This window comes from Haliaeetus albicilla, chromosome 27 (genome assembly GCF_947461875.1).
Source record: "Haliaeetus albicilla chromosome 27, bHalAlb1.1, whole genome shotgun sequence".
Lineage (NCBI taxonomy): Eukaryota > Metazoa > Chordata > Aves > Accipitriformes > Accipitridae > Haliaeetus > Haliaeetus albicilla.
Window position 1 is genome coordinate 17612381 of NC_091509.1, and position 14405 is coordinate 17626785.

Below are 14405 nucleotides of genomic sequence, written 5' to 3' on the forward strand. Positions count from 1 at the left end.
CGGAGCTGGAGCTGAGCGAAGGCTGTGCCCTCACCACTCCCAAATCGTGGGCTCTCTCAAATCCAGATTCAGGTCTCGCAGCCTGTAGTAGATTGGGGGGGAAAAAAATGAACGTGCTGCGATAAAGCAGTCCAAGCTGAGAAGTACAACTCTGTTTGCCCTGGGATAAGTCTTATTAACTTAAGCACATCAAAGCATAAATGGGGCTGTTTTATTCCTGGACCTGAGCTGGCTCGAGCAAAGCCATCCCAAGAGTTTCTTCCCAGCGCTCCTGTCCAGGATCGGCTGCTGCCGGTGCTCCCGCGCCAGCAGAGATATTCCCTGGAGCCACATTTGCAGCCCGCTACTGACTGGAATTACCTGCTCTCCAGACACCTGCGGTGCTGCTGCAATGCTGGGAATGCTTGGCACCTCAGGAGGTATTTGGGACTGAGTTAATTTAATTATTCTCTTGCTTATTGCCTTTGAAATCCACTTAGTGATAGGGAGGAGGTGCCTTGTCCCTATCATAGTCAATGGCAGCTGGCCAGCAGAAGTCTCTGCCTGGCAGGAGTGGGGATGGAGATCTGGGTCAGAGCAGGTTTAGCTTCAAGGCACTGGGCAAAAGGGAGAGAAATAGAAATTATTGTGTTTAAAGCTGCCAGCTATAGTCTTGAAGATGATCCCCTAGAAGTGTTGGGCTAGGAGCCATAGTGTCGTGAGTTAGAAAAGTCCGTGCAATTGGGAAGAAATGTGAGAACTGTTGTCCTCACCCTTGCCTGTGTCCGACTGAACTGTCAGGCTTGATCTAAATCAATGACAAGAATCCCACCGACTTCAGAACCCAACGTTTCAGACCATGTAACTCCTCACAGCCCGGTTTTGAGCACTGGCAGCCGGGCTGTATGGGGGGACGTGGAGTGCAGCTGCTGTCCCAAGCACAGGAGCTTGCAACCAGCAAACTCAGTCCATGCATGGCCCGAGTTTGAGCCCAAGTGAGGTAACGCTTGTGCCTCTCCCCACTGTTTTACAGTCTTTCCACTGACCTAGTCATTATCATCTTTTATGGCATCCCATGAGCTATTGAAAGCATCCGAGGAGGAAATTAAGGGCCGTATACTGTCCAGGCTCTGTGGTCTTATGTCCCCTGACGAGCTATTCTCTCCTGGACATGCCCACAGGTGGCTTCGATTAATGTTGCATGGGACACTGAGGAAACACTAGAGAGAGAAAGAAAATAAAAGCTAACATACTACTTGAGATCTCCCCCTCTATCTCCCATCATGTCCTTCTCCTTGTAAACCTCTACACTCCCTTTGTACAACAGACTTAGACTTATTCTGTTTCATTTTCTGGCCCTGTCCCACTCTGTCCCACATGATTGCTACTCTTCTTTGCATCCTAACTGCATTTGGTGAATATTTCCTAGCTGTGGTCATCAGTCTCTGCTCCTTACTTCACTTGGAGTAACCACCAACTCCCTCTTCTTTCCTCTCTGCATTTCAGACCCTCTGGAAGGGATGAGTTTGTGCCCAAGACCTGATATAGGCTTTAAACAGTGTCTTTTCTAAACTCCAGAAGTGTTTGGACCGAGTCCACTTTGGCTGGGAGTGCTCCTGTGTGAAGTTGTCCCAGCAGTCACCTCTGCACCTAAATAAATGGTTTAGTTAGGGAACACGTCATCTTTCTTGTTCCTAAATTATAGGCCACTGTGTGTGTTTGCAGGAAAGGAGAGTGGGATGGGAGAGGAAAAGAGGAGGAAGGAATTAATTTTGAAAGTACATTGCAAGTTACATTTATTTGATTTTCTTTAATCCATCAATCTTCTGTTATATTGCTCATCTCCTCGGGGCTTGTTTGAAAAGGGGCAATTTACTGCACTGTAAGCCAGGGCAGTGATTTGCAAAGTGGGGGGCATGGGATGTATCCTAGGAGAGAGCAGGGAACCAGAAAAAGAGGAGGGGAGCTTGAGAATCCCCGCGCGGAGGTGTAAATCTGCCGTACGTTACCCACTCCCCCCCAGCCACCCACGGGGACATCTTTGGAGGGGAACAACCTACCTTACCCACACGTGGCTCTTGCACTCCACCACGTATGGCTGTATCAGGAGTAAGGACCAGCAGTGGGGGCAATGAATTCACACCCTGGCTCCCTGTATACTTTTTTCTCTTTGGAATAACCCTTGGATAGGAAACTTTCCCAGCAGATCTGTGCTGGCTGATCTGGTGTCCTGGATGGAAGTGCAGTGTGAACTCCAGGAGAATATGGACTCGTCCTCTCCAGCCAGGGAGAGCAGATGCAACACATCCCAGTAGACAGTTATTGTAGGTGTTCTCCCCAACTGAGAAATGTTTGGGAAACACTTGTAACTCTCTTTCTCAGGTGTTGCGAAGAGGATTTGTTTTGTAAATAGCGAAGCTGTTAATTGCCTTGACTTTATTAAGAGGGAGCTGAAAAGGTGTTAACAAGTTTCTGTTGCGCTGTGCTGGCAATGAGCCACTACGAGAAGCTTCGTAGAGGGAAGGTGGCAGAGTTGCGATGAAAGTACTTTTGCTCTCTAGAGAAGAAAAAAAAAAATTAGGCACTAGTTTAGCCAAAGACTTGGGGTAATGTGTGAATTTTGTAGGGGGGATTTAACCTGAATAGCCATGCAGTTCAGTTCCAGGGGACTCACTTTCGAGCAACTTGGACTGGAGTGTCCCCACGGCAGCACAGCTGTGAAGGTCTGAGCTGGAAGGGCTTTCAAGGGTTGTTTTCTCCCTCTGCTTCTCTCAAGGCACAGGTAGAGGGAAGCTCCTGCACACACTGTGGGAAGCCCAGGTGCTTAGCAGCTTTGAAAATCAGGTTGGTGAGGTTTAGGGATCTAACTTTAAGCACCTCACTTAAAAAAAATGTTGCTTAAAATTAGAGTTGAGGTTTCAAAGTCACTAAAGTCACTAACTGGTCACAAAATCTTTCCTATACTCTCCAGCAAGCCAAACACCCAAATCCCCCATCTTGCCCTGAAAATTCCTGTCAATGAATCCCGCAGAAGGCATCGCACAGATGCTTTTTCATCCTCCTCTATGGGACTGGCTAACCAGGGGCTGATTAAGGCCCTTTAACTTTGTCATGCTAAGGGTTGGTTTTGCAAGTTGAAAAGGACCTGTGACTTGTGTTTTAAGACTTTAGGGAATTGCTGGCACTCACTGGTTTCACTGCACCAGATGCAGCGTGACCGGGAATCTACGCTGCATATGAAAAGGTCACTTACCCTGTTCAAGAGAGGAGATTCTAACACTTGTCAGCTTGAGTGATGGAGACTCTGCATTGAGAGCCATAATATTCATGTCAGAGAATTGCCAAGCCCGTGCGGAAGCGTTGAAGATGGATGGCCTGGGGATATACTCCTGACACTTTAATACGGGGGGAGGATACAGCACAAACATCTCATACAGAATTATAATCCATGAAAGGGCACTGGTGGCATAAATTAAAGGTAATCCACCAGGCAAGGAGTTTAACAGCTGGAGCGAAGCGGGCTGGGGTAAAGGAGGGCTGATGGTGGGATGCGGCGGGGGCTGCTGTGGGGCGTGGGGGGAGAGAGCAGCCCCCGCTGGGGTGGGAAGGAGCAGCGCTGGGCCAAAATCTGGCCACCTCCAAACTGCTTTGCAAGGACCGCCTGCGGAGCTGGCACTTTGTGAATGAAATAAACTCGATTCTCAGCTTGCTGATGGTCACCGTACGGCGATGCGAAGCGTCGTGGGGGACCGGGGCAGGTATTGCTCGTGCGGTACCCCAACCTGCGAGCACAAACGTCCCTGCTGGCCTGCGGGGAGATGCTGACGAGGCACGTGGCCGATGAGGACGGTGTGACTTCTCCGTCAGAGCCATCCTTGCCCTCTCTTCTGGGAGAGGGAGCCAAAGCGACAGCATGGACCCAATTTCCGCGCTGGGTGACATCCTCAGCCCGTACCGGCGGCACCATGGGTCTGTGCTGCTGCTGCCCAGACAAAAGCGAACACGAGTTTTCCTCCGTGTGCTGGGGCTGCCCCGAGGATGTACGATCCATCCCTATCGATAGCAGGCTGGCGCAGTGCGCACCTGAGCTTCGCCTTTCCTCCACCCGGCGATGGAGGCGATGCCAGCCAACGCCATGCACGGAGTCGTGCCCGTGATCCTGCCTGAAGGGGAATTAGGCTGCGGGGACATTTCCACTGACTGGGAAGAAGAAACAAGAAGAAAATCTGGCAGCTGCTGCTTCTCCTGCTGAAGGTGCTGGGATGGGTGCCTGGACGGCAGCACGGCACGGCCGAGAGGCAACGGGTGAAACGGTGACAGCGATGATCCTGGGTTAGATGGGAAGGACCGGGAAAGCTCGAGGGTTTAGCCCACGAGGTATTATCATGGTACAAATATCCTAACACTGATTTTCTGAAACCCTATTAGTTGAGCAGGCTCCTCTGACATAAGGCTCCTGCCCTGGTCTGTGGTAACGCTATAGCTGGACTGTATTATTTCTTCATTTAGAACATGTTTCCCTTTCTCATGAAAAATGGATTACAAACCAGTCCTTTCCCACAATAAAGGCACAAATACGCTGCTGGGACGGTGGTGGTAAACCTCCACAAAGCCAACGGTGATTTCAGGCCAATTCGACTGCTACCCCACAGGTTTCTTATCGTGTAGGTTACTCTGGCCGTGGCAACGGCTGTGCCCTGCAAACAGCAGCTCTGGGCTGTCCAAGCAGCTCCACAGCCCTGCCCGAAGTGCCCCTTTGGGGTGCCCGGTGGGCTGTGCCTGCTCCGGGGCATCCCCAGCACCCCCTCCAGTGTCCCAGGGCATCCCCAGCACCCCCTCCAGTGTCCCAGGGCTGTGGGGAGCCGTCGGCACCGAAGGGGAGAAGCAGTGCTGGCAGCTCTTCGGGGGCAGGCAGCAGGGTTTTGGTTTGAGCTCATACAGCACCTGGCCCAGATTAAGATTTTTAATTTTTCATTGTAATCAGGATCACGTTCCTCACGTTCCTCCTCGAGGCTTTATAGGACCAGTCCATCCCTTCCTCCAAGCATGCAGTGAGTTACAGGTGGTTGGGATCAGAGTCCCAAACTGGAGCTGACTTTGGGTAATCAGGAGTATATACATTCAGGTTTGAAGCATCATCAGTCGCTTCAAATGCTCTTTGCTTAGAGAACCGAGCCTTTGCAAATCAGCAGGTGACAGGACTTTGCTCTGCTGTGTGCGGCGTTATTTATTTTGAAAACTGCGGTGCGGGAGTTTGCTGCCCAGGTAAAATCACTCCTGAAATGATGAAATCAGCCTGACGGATTGTGTCCTGCAGGCAGCCTCGGGGTTTATTACCCCGTGCCACTCTGTGCACGTGGCATTTCTGTGTGTGTTGTTACAGAAACTGAGTACCAGCGGGCAGGGGTGTAGGGGCTCCCTGACAGTGCTGTGATGGATTAAGATGATCCTGAATTTCTATTGTTTTGTAGTGAATGTAGTGAGAATTGATGACTGTTGTATCCAAGCAACAAGGGGGAGGATGAGAGAGCTTCAGCTTCTCCAGGACCATAATATCTCTGGCAAGGTGCAGCTCTAAGCCATAGAGTTGTTTTTTGTATTTGTTCAGACTTGGTATTATCTCTGTGAACTATAAAAAGAGAATGGAAATTTGTATCATGGGATGGTACATAACTTTCTCTTGAGTTTGCTTCAATTTGCATTTGGTCTCTGGCTTTTGCATAAGATATGCTCGTTGCCTTAGATAGTCTGGGTGCCAGAAATGTAAATGGCTTAAAAAAATCAATTAGACAAATTCAAGGAAGAACAGTTCATCTCCAGCATTTAAATGCAACGCAGCGGATGCGAGTGCTGGCTCAGCAAGCCCCTGGCTGTGGGTTGGTGGGAACGGGAGGGTTCAGCGGGAGAAGGATCGTTCTCGGCTGTGGCATCTCTGCTCCTCTCTGCAGCCCCATGTCGCTGGGACGGAGCCTGCGTGGGACAGAGATCTGGTCTGGTGCTATGGACACCTGCGAGTCTGTCACTTCTTCTTTTCTGCAGTAATGTTAGTTTGAAAAGATGCGGCAGAGAGACGCGTAAGATGATACCCAGCATGTCCTGAACATGCCTGCTCACGGGGAGCCCTCACCTCCTGGGATTTACCTATGCAGTTTATTAACCCTGTTACTGATATAACAGCAAGATGTTTTTCATGTGTGCTTGGGAATTATCCTGGTGAAATACTGTTTCCCTCCTCTGAGTGCACATCAGTAGCGACCATCCTGTGCTCTGTGTAACCTCATTTTGTGGGTCAGTGGGATTTTGGCAGCGCCCCGTGCCCGCAGCTCCTGGGGCTGCCCAGGCATGGGGCTGGTGCTGCTGAGCGCTGGCCCGGGGTACCAGCAGTCCGGGCAACCACAGCAGATGCTACTAAAGTAGAGCCTGGTTTTTTGTGCAGACAAGCCAGCCAATGCACAAGATGCAGGAAAAGGCTTTTTTTGGCCTGGTTTTATCATTTCCAGTTCAGCCTAAATGTTGGTGGGTTGCAAATGCTTCTGTGGCAACGCCGTGCAAAAATCCTGGGGTTTTTTGTTTTGGTGGCGTGGCCTATTAGTTATGGAAGTTTTAGAAACAGCTACTCCAAAGGCAGCAAAAAAAACCCCAAACCGATGGCTCGCTGGCATAGCCCTCCCAGCCTTAATGAACTGCTCTTTGCAAAAATGAATGCATGGAAGTCAGTTGTGCTTCCCGACTTGTGTGTTTTACACCTTGAGCTTACCGATTTGGCTCGAGCGTATGTCGAGGCTGTGTTTGCACTAGGAGCCATAGGAATACCCGGATAAAATAGCATCAAAGCATTGGTAGTGTGGGCGCAATATGCTGGCAGACCTGTAGGGTTTATTCTTTTTTTTAACTTGTCTCTCCTTCTCCTCCTCCCCTGGCTGGCAAGCAAGCCTGGCAGAGCATCCTTTGCCCCTGCAGCACGGGTGCAGGTGGTGGCAGAGCCCTGGCTCCCTCCGGAGCAGCTCTGTGACTCCTGGGAGCAATCCGGACTGAAATACAGCCCTGGGGAGGCCAGGAGAAGAGCAGGACACGCTTGGGATGGCAGCAGCCAGAGCGTGTCCCCTCCTGCCCTCCCCGCCGTGGTGTGGGGCTGTTTGCACCCGGAGCAGCGGGGAACCAGCAGACGCATTCACATCTGTCCCCAAGTTTTCTCTCCTGCCCTCAGTTCAAAGGGCTCCTCTCGTGCCTCCAAGAATTTTGCAGTGAGTGCCGATGCTTTCCACATCAAAGCGGGGCAGGCTCGCATTGTCTGGGAGATGTCGGGCCTAGGGAAATTAAAGAGGCGTTGGGAGCTTCAAAATCGGCTTTAGCCAGGCAGTGCCTGCATACTCAGCATTTGAAAAAGGTTAGATATTACGGTGATAGGTATTAAAGCAAAGCCTCCGGGGATTGAAGGCTGGAGCCAACTTTTATTGAGGTCTAGGAGAGCAACCTTCTCACTGGCTTCGGTGGCTTTTGGATTAATGATGAGAAATCTTGGAAGTGCTGGGTTTTACATAGAAAGGGAGAATTTTGCACCTAAAGTCATACTCCTAGGAAGCCAGAAAGAAAAAAGGCAATCCTTTTCATTGGGGTGTTTATTGCAAAATACAGTCCAAAATCTACCTCTTTAGGGATACCTTCAAAATATATAGAGAAAACAGATTGTGCTAAGCAATAATACAACTTATTAATAAACAACATTAGGCATAAAGAATTCTGAATTCTTATCTGCTAATTAAAAAAAAAAAAAGTGTAGGAATTGTAAACTGCTTAATTTCATCTAGTACAAATACATGAAGCTACTGTCTGTTGCGAGCAGGGGTTCTGGTACCAAAATACAAAATCTAAAAAGGAGGGGAGGGGAAAGGGGAGGGAAATGAAATCTGTAAACACTGGCTGTAAACTTATCAAAGCCCTCAAAAGGCTGCAGTTGTTGTAATACACACACCACGACACTGCAAAACCTCCTCTCACATCAGAAAGTGCATAAGTTTTCCACTAGAAATGCTGCTGAGCAGCCGCTGTGCATGAACGGCTGGGCCGGGGCTGCCCCGGCTGCGGTGCCCGGGGCTGCCGGGATGGAGCCACCCAGCAGGACCCGCTTTTGGCCACAGCATCCATCCCCACCTCGCTTGCTGTGGGGCTGGAGCCCCAACCGCTGCCCTCGGCGGACCCGCCGGTGGTGGCACGAGGAGTCGAGCCCGCCTAGAAAGTGAAATTCTTTCCTCTGTCCCATCCAGAGATAAAGTGACTCACGAGAAGAAAGAAGGTACTGGTAAATACTGAGGAAAAAAAAAACATGGAAGCAAGAAGGACGGTGGTCCCTCAGCGCCCGCGCCTTGCGCTTCCTAATCTCACAGCATCCGTCCGCGGGAGACCCCGCCGCCTGGCGCGATGCCCCGCTCACCCCTTCGGACCCCGGGGACGCTCCTTCCCACCCCAGCTCTGCTGGCGGCTGCCGAGCGTGGGGACACCAAAGCGTCCTCCCGGGGTGCCGCGGCCGCCTTCTTATCTCTTATGGCCCTTGTTCCTCCGCTTGATGTGGCTGGGGGGGCCGGTGGCGGCATCGCGGCGGGAGCAGAAGTGCTTGGCCACCAGTTGCCGGCACTGGTCGCACCGCACCGTGCAGCACCAGTGGAACTTGCAGTTGCAGCTGGCCACCACCTCGGTCCTCCTCTCCTCTACCCGGAGTCCGCACTCGGTGCACAGCCGCCGGCAGCTCCTCTTCTCCCACTGCGAGAGGTTCTTGCCGGTCTGCAGGCACTCGCGGCCCTCGGTGCCGTGGTGGCCCAGGCTGGCGTTCCTCGTGCAGTAGTCGGGAGAGTCCTCCAAGAAGACGAGCTCCGTGGCGTGGACCTGGTGGAAGGTCTCCGCCGTGACCCCCCGGCTGTCGGCGCTGTTGCCGGCTCTCATCCGCCTCTTGTCCATCTCCAGCTTGTGGGCTTGGTCGTATTTTATCTTCAGGTAGTTCCCGATCTCGCGGAACTCGGCCAGCTGAAGCCAGCAGGTCTGGATGCTGCAGCTGCCCGACACCCCGTGGCATTTGCAGGCTCGCTTCATCGTGGCTTTCACGGCCTTGGTGGAAACGGTAGAGAAGTTAGGAGCAGCAGAGCATCGTCGTTTAAATCTCAAAACCAGGCTCTATGGCACTTCTAATTTGGGGGACGGTGGGTCAAACGCGGCTCGTGCGGGGCATGACTTCAGGTCCTTCCAGGACACAAGCTGTTGCTCTTATTTCAGTTCCTGGAAAACATCTGTCCCTCTTCACTGATTTAAAGGACAGAGATAATGAGTGGGCACCAACTATTGTCTCCAGCCCTTGAAGGAGCTGTTTCTTCAAGCCAGGAAAAAAGAGCCTTTGTCGGGTCATGTCCTTCTCACGCCGCTCACCTCCCTCATCACAGCATCGACCCATCATCCCTCTCAGAGGTTTCATTTAAAACGTGTGAAACTGCTTTGGAATAATCATACCCAACCTCTCTGCATCTCCTCCAGGCCAAGCACTTCACAGATATTATCTACCTATCTCCCTCTGGTATTTATAAGGTCCCAATCACTGGTATCTATGTGAGATTAAGTCTCGACACACCCTATGAGATAGGTATGTTAAGTGTTGCCATCCTTGTTTTTACAGACAAGGAGGTTTGGCAAGATGCTGAGAGCTTATGCCGGCCCAGGCGGGGAGCGGGGGGCAAGTCTGGCTACACCTGGCTTTCCCAGCCAAATAGCTTGGAAGTGCATATTGCAAGAAAGTGAGGTGGTTCTCGCTTTGTTTTACAGACCAGACAAGCTCTAGGTGGGTATAAAACCCATGCATTTCTGAATTAGTGGTGTGTGCTAGTAGTTAACTGCTTTGCACCCAGCTGCTGAAGCTGGAAGTGGGAACGACTCTTACAGCAGTTCAGGTTTAGGGTCAGATTCTGGCTGTGGTTTTTTCCCCATGCAAACACTACAGGTGTCGGATTGTCACAGAGGGCTGGAGGTGGGGACCTGAACAGCCTACCAGACTCTCAGATTTTGTTTACAATATAGACATTATTATTATAATTATTATTATTAATAAGTATTTGACTTACAAGTCTCCCGACTTCATTGTTGTGCAGGTTAATCAGTGCGCGGGTATCGTGTCCTGTTTCCAAAGCATCCACAAAGAGCTTGGAAATCCTCTCCCCAAACTCCACGTTGTCGCTGCATCCTCCCCAGACCCAGCCTCGGCCACCTGCAAGACAGATGCACGCTAAGCGCAGAACTGCCCCGTTGGGCCAAATTCTGCCCTGAAATCCGGGTGGCTGCATGTGAGGATGGAGAGATAGATGATGTCAGCCCGTTTTGAGATGGCAGCTCACCGACGCGGCCGTTCCTGGAGTCGTCGCAGCCGCAGCTCTCGAAGTCTCCCATGCTGCAGTTCCTGGTGAGGGTGTACATGACGCCGGCAGAGCTGATGGCGTGTACAAAGGATGTTTCCCGGGTAGCTGGGAGAGAAGGGAAAAAAAGCTGTCACGTGCAAACATAGGCATCAGTCCCGGTTTATTGGGAATGAAGATCTCCCATGCCGCAAAGGTGCGAGAAGGAAAAAAGAAAAAACAGTCTGTGCAAAAGGTAAGGTGCTACAGAAATTAACTGCTCACGACTGGAGTCTTTTCAGGCTTCAGGATCAAGGGTTTCAGCAATTTGGTGTAATATTATGCAGGTGTCCATGCACAGGATGGAGTTTCTTGGCAAGAGTAGGGTCTTAATTAAGGGAATGCCCCAGTCCTGCTCTGGCCAAGGTTAGTTATCACTCCCTTCACCTGGCGCTCAGTTTGTCTCTGTCCTTTCCTGCTGGGGGGGGGGTATGTTCGTGCTTTGATCTTGCCTGCCGGGGAAAATCGTCATTGATCTTGTTTCAGTCGGTAGGTCGTTGAACCTGTGCTAACAGCTGTCTGCACCCACACTTCTAATTTAGTTTCTTTTTTGACTTTCCTAACAGATTCAAATAGAGATGCTGCTCTGGGAAAAAAGAGATTTCTGCTTGTTGAAGTAGATAGTATTGAAATATTTCCGCAACTTTCTTGCAAAGACAGTTTCTTAGCACATGTCTGGTTTCTCCCTTCGTCTCTCCTGCGCTTCTCCCCATTGCAAGCTCAGGTGCCTCTAGCATTCCGCTCCCTGGGATGCTGCACACAAAGTGGCAGGAGCAAGCCCACGGAGCAGCACTGTGGGAAGGACCGAGCTCTAGCCTAGCACGGATAGAGATCCAGAGAGCGCCTGGGATTCCTAGAAAAATGTTAGTGCTATTCATTACACCAATTAGTAGGGTTAGAGGAAAAAAACCCATGATTTTGGGGACACCAAGCCCTTCTCCATCTGTCGGTGTAATTAGCAGCCCCAGCTCTCTCCGGAGTGCATCCCGGCTTGTACCCAAAGGCATCCCGGGATGAGGATGCTGGTGCCAGCAGGTAAAGGCGCACTCACCGCTGCGGAGCCGGTTGTGGGTGGAGAGCTGCAGGGCGCTCTCGGGGCAGTTCCAGCGCTCCCACCCGAACTGGAACTTGCACTCCTCCATCCCACTGTGCGCCCCGGCCGCCACGCTGCTGGAGTACGTCAGGTAAGCCTGGCACGGGAAACAGCGGGATTAAAATCCACCGCGTTTTACCGTTTATCAATGAAAACAGGCGTAAAGAGGTTGCGAGTCCTTTCTCTCCTTACTTGGCAGGACTTGGAGCCGATATGCTCTGGGAAATGGGGTTCCTTGGAAAAGTCCTATTTCCCATTTGCAAAATGAAATTGCTCTACTTAAATTACTGACAGCCGCCCGTGTGTTAATTACCTTAGGTCCTGTCATCAGAAAGTTATTCACAGACCTGAAACAAAGAAAAGAGAATGAATCGCACAGTTTACCACAGGCTGAAGAGCATCCCTAAAAAACGCCCTTTCCGCTGAGTTGGACCCTACCATGCTGCTGCGTGGAGAACGGCACCGTAGACCCCTGCGATGGAGAGGATGAGGAAGGTGCTTCTCTTCATGGCTGTCACAAGGAGCGGGGTTAGATCCCTTTCTCTGATCCGTAGCTCTCCGCACCGCAGGTCCCCGAGCGAGCAGGGCCGCCTCCCTCCGCTCCTTCCCAAGGTGAGCTATGGGGATGGAGGAAAGCTGCAGGAACCTACAGCCCTGATATTTATAAGGTGAAGTTGTGAATAGTCAAAACCCCCCATTCATTTGCTACCCAATGACTTAATGTGGTAAAAAAGCTCCCGCTCCAATGGGTGACAAGGAACCGCCTAAGGTTGCACTTCAAAAGGCGGCGCGGTGTCCCCGGGAGCAGGATGGTCTGGAGGAGAGCAAACTTCCCTAACAATGGGACACTTTTAACTCTCTTCCCCACCGCCAGCCATCCCTTTCTCTTGGCTCCAAGTCCGCTTGCCTTCTCCTTTTCATCCTCTGCTTGCCAGCGGAGGCTCAGTCCCTGCGTCCCTCCGAAATAACAAGCTGATGCATTTCTATAGTTCCCCTGCTATCCGCCTGCTCCCTCCTACAAGAACTCCCCGAGGAGTTTTAACAACCGTTCTCTAAAGATCTATAGGGGATAGACCTCCCAGCAATTCTTGATCTGAAGAGATGCGTTTAACGGCGGGGCTTTTTTTCCCTTCTCGCCTCTTTACGTCAAAAGTTTCTGCATTTCCATTCTGATAACAGCTTGCACGGCTCGGGAGTGTTTGGAAATCTCTCTAATTTACGCGGCTGCAGCTTGGGAACACTGTGTGAATCATTTATGTGGTTTGCTCCATGCTCCAATGCTGTAATTAGGGGAACAGTTTTCTGGGGTTAGTAATTTCCCTACGGTGAAGGCTGCCGCAGCAGAAGCGCGGCTGCTTGCTGGCTCCGCAGCCAGGAGCCCTGCCCGTACCCCCTGAGCGGAGCGAGGGGCCTCCGCCGCTGCTGAGCCATCGGCTGTGCTCGGGAAAGGAAAATCCTTATCAGAGGAAACCCAAAAAAGCCTCTTAATAGTTACGGCCAATATCATTAAGGGCTCTAAGGAGCTGTAATGCTGCGGATGGAGCAACAGCGAGATGGTGTTCATGGAAACTTCTTGGTCTGTTTTCCTCTGGCTGAATGGTCCCAGCTGGGGACTGGCTCACCCTGGGCAGGGATCCTGCCTGCTGAGCGGGGCAGTGCGGGTGCTTAGCCCAAAAACAGTGACATGCCATGCCCTCCTCCTCCTCCTCCTCCTCCAGCTCCCCGGCTGACCCCTGGGTACCCCCATCTCCTGGTGTTAATCACTGCTACTGCAAGGGGAGTCACGAAGGGGCTGCAAATGTGGGATTCGAGGGAATGGGACTGCACCGCACGTGGCACCTGGAGGGCTGTGCCATGAGGAAACGGGGCCACGCGGGGATAAACCCCATTTTTGCACCCGGGCGAGCAGCCGCAGCCAGCGGCATCGTGGTCAGGCAGGAGGCTGCACGTTTGCCAAGTGCTTTGCTGTCTTGCCACGAAGTGCACGAGAGCATCGCGAAGCCACCAACCTGCCCTATGGTTTTACACATGGCAGCGCTGGATGTCAGAAATGCAGGTCTATCGGCTCAGGTCCCAGGCAGCTGGGGGGCTGTCACTTCTCTTCCCTCCTTCCCAGCAGCAGGCAGAGGAGCTCCTTGCTGCTCCCGGCTGTAGAAAGCACAGGGACCCTCCTTGTCCTGCTGCCCGTTGGGGAGCGAGAGGAGAACACTCTCCCTCCAGACCCTGCAGAAGGGAAACCTGGAGTCAGTTGGGCAAAGCCGCAAACAACTGTTTGCAGTCGGAGGATTAAAATTGCAGATTGGTTGAAAAGCAGGGATGCAAAATACCTTCCAAGTGAGCACAAAGCTGGTGTAGTCCCGCCAACATGGCAAAACCCTCTGTGAGTCAGCATTTTAATCATTACCATCCCCAACAGATCCTACTTGTTAGAGCTGTCAAAGAACAATTACTGGGAATAAAGTGTTTCCCATGTATCAGTGAAGTTCATTGATTAAAGCCCATGCATACAGTTTGGAAATCTGCTGTGCATTTTCTATATGCATGCAGGTAATTTTGGGGTTTGTCTCTGGCTGTCTTGGGGGCATATTGATGTTTTTGGTTTTTTTCTTGTCTGAGAGAGCTTGTACAGCTAAAAAAATGTTGGCGTGTCTGCTATGTCAGTTCACACATGATATTCCTATCACACACCAGAAGAATAACAGCGTCTCTGGGTGTGAAGCTCTGCCGCAAGCAGTCACTGCAGTTGGCAGGTTCACACAGCTATTTGCTTGGGCTATTAAAAACGTCCTTTCCAATTAAAGTCACAGGGATCTTAAAAGTCACCTGTAACGTTGGCACTCACAGTAGTTGTCAGCAAACAAAGTAGCGTGCTGGGACAAGCCTTCCTGCACTGCTGCAGTTTTAAT

The 14405-nt window shown here is 51.4% G+C and overlaps 1 protein-coding gene across 1 annotated transcript; it reads right to left on the minus strand.

The window, feature by feature from the left end:
- Positions 1-8511: 8511 nt before the first annotated feature.
- WNT8A (Wnt family member 8A) lies at positions 8512-12008 on the minus strand. Its single transcript, XM_009928171.2, has 6 exons — positions 11938-12008; positions 11813-11846; positions 11458-11596; positions 10350-10475; positions 10080-10222; positions 8512-9078 (listed from the first exon to the last, which is right to left on the minus strand). Exons 1-6 carry the CDS (start codon positions 12006-12008, stop codon positions 8512-8514), a joined length of 1080 nt encoding a protein of 359 aa, XP_009926473.2.
- Positions 12009-14405: the final 2397 nt, after the last annotated feature.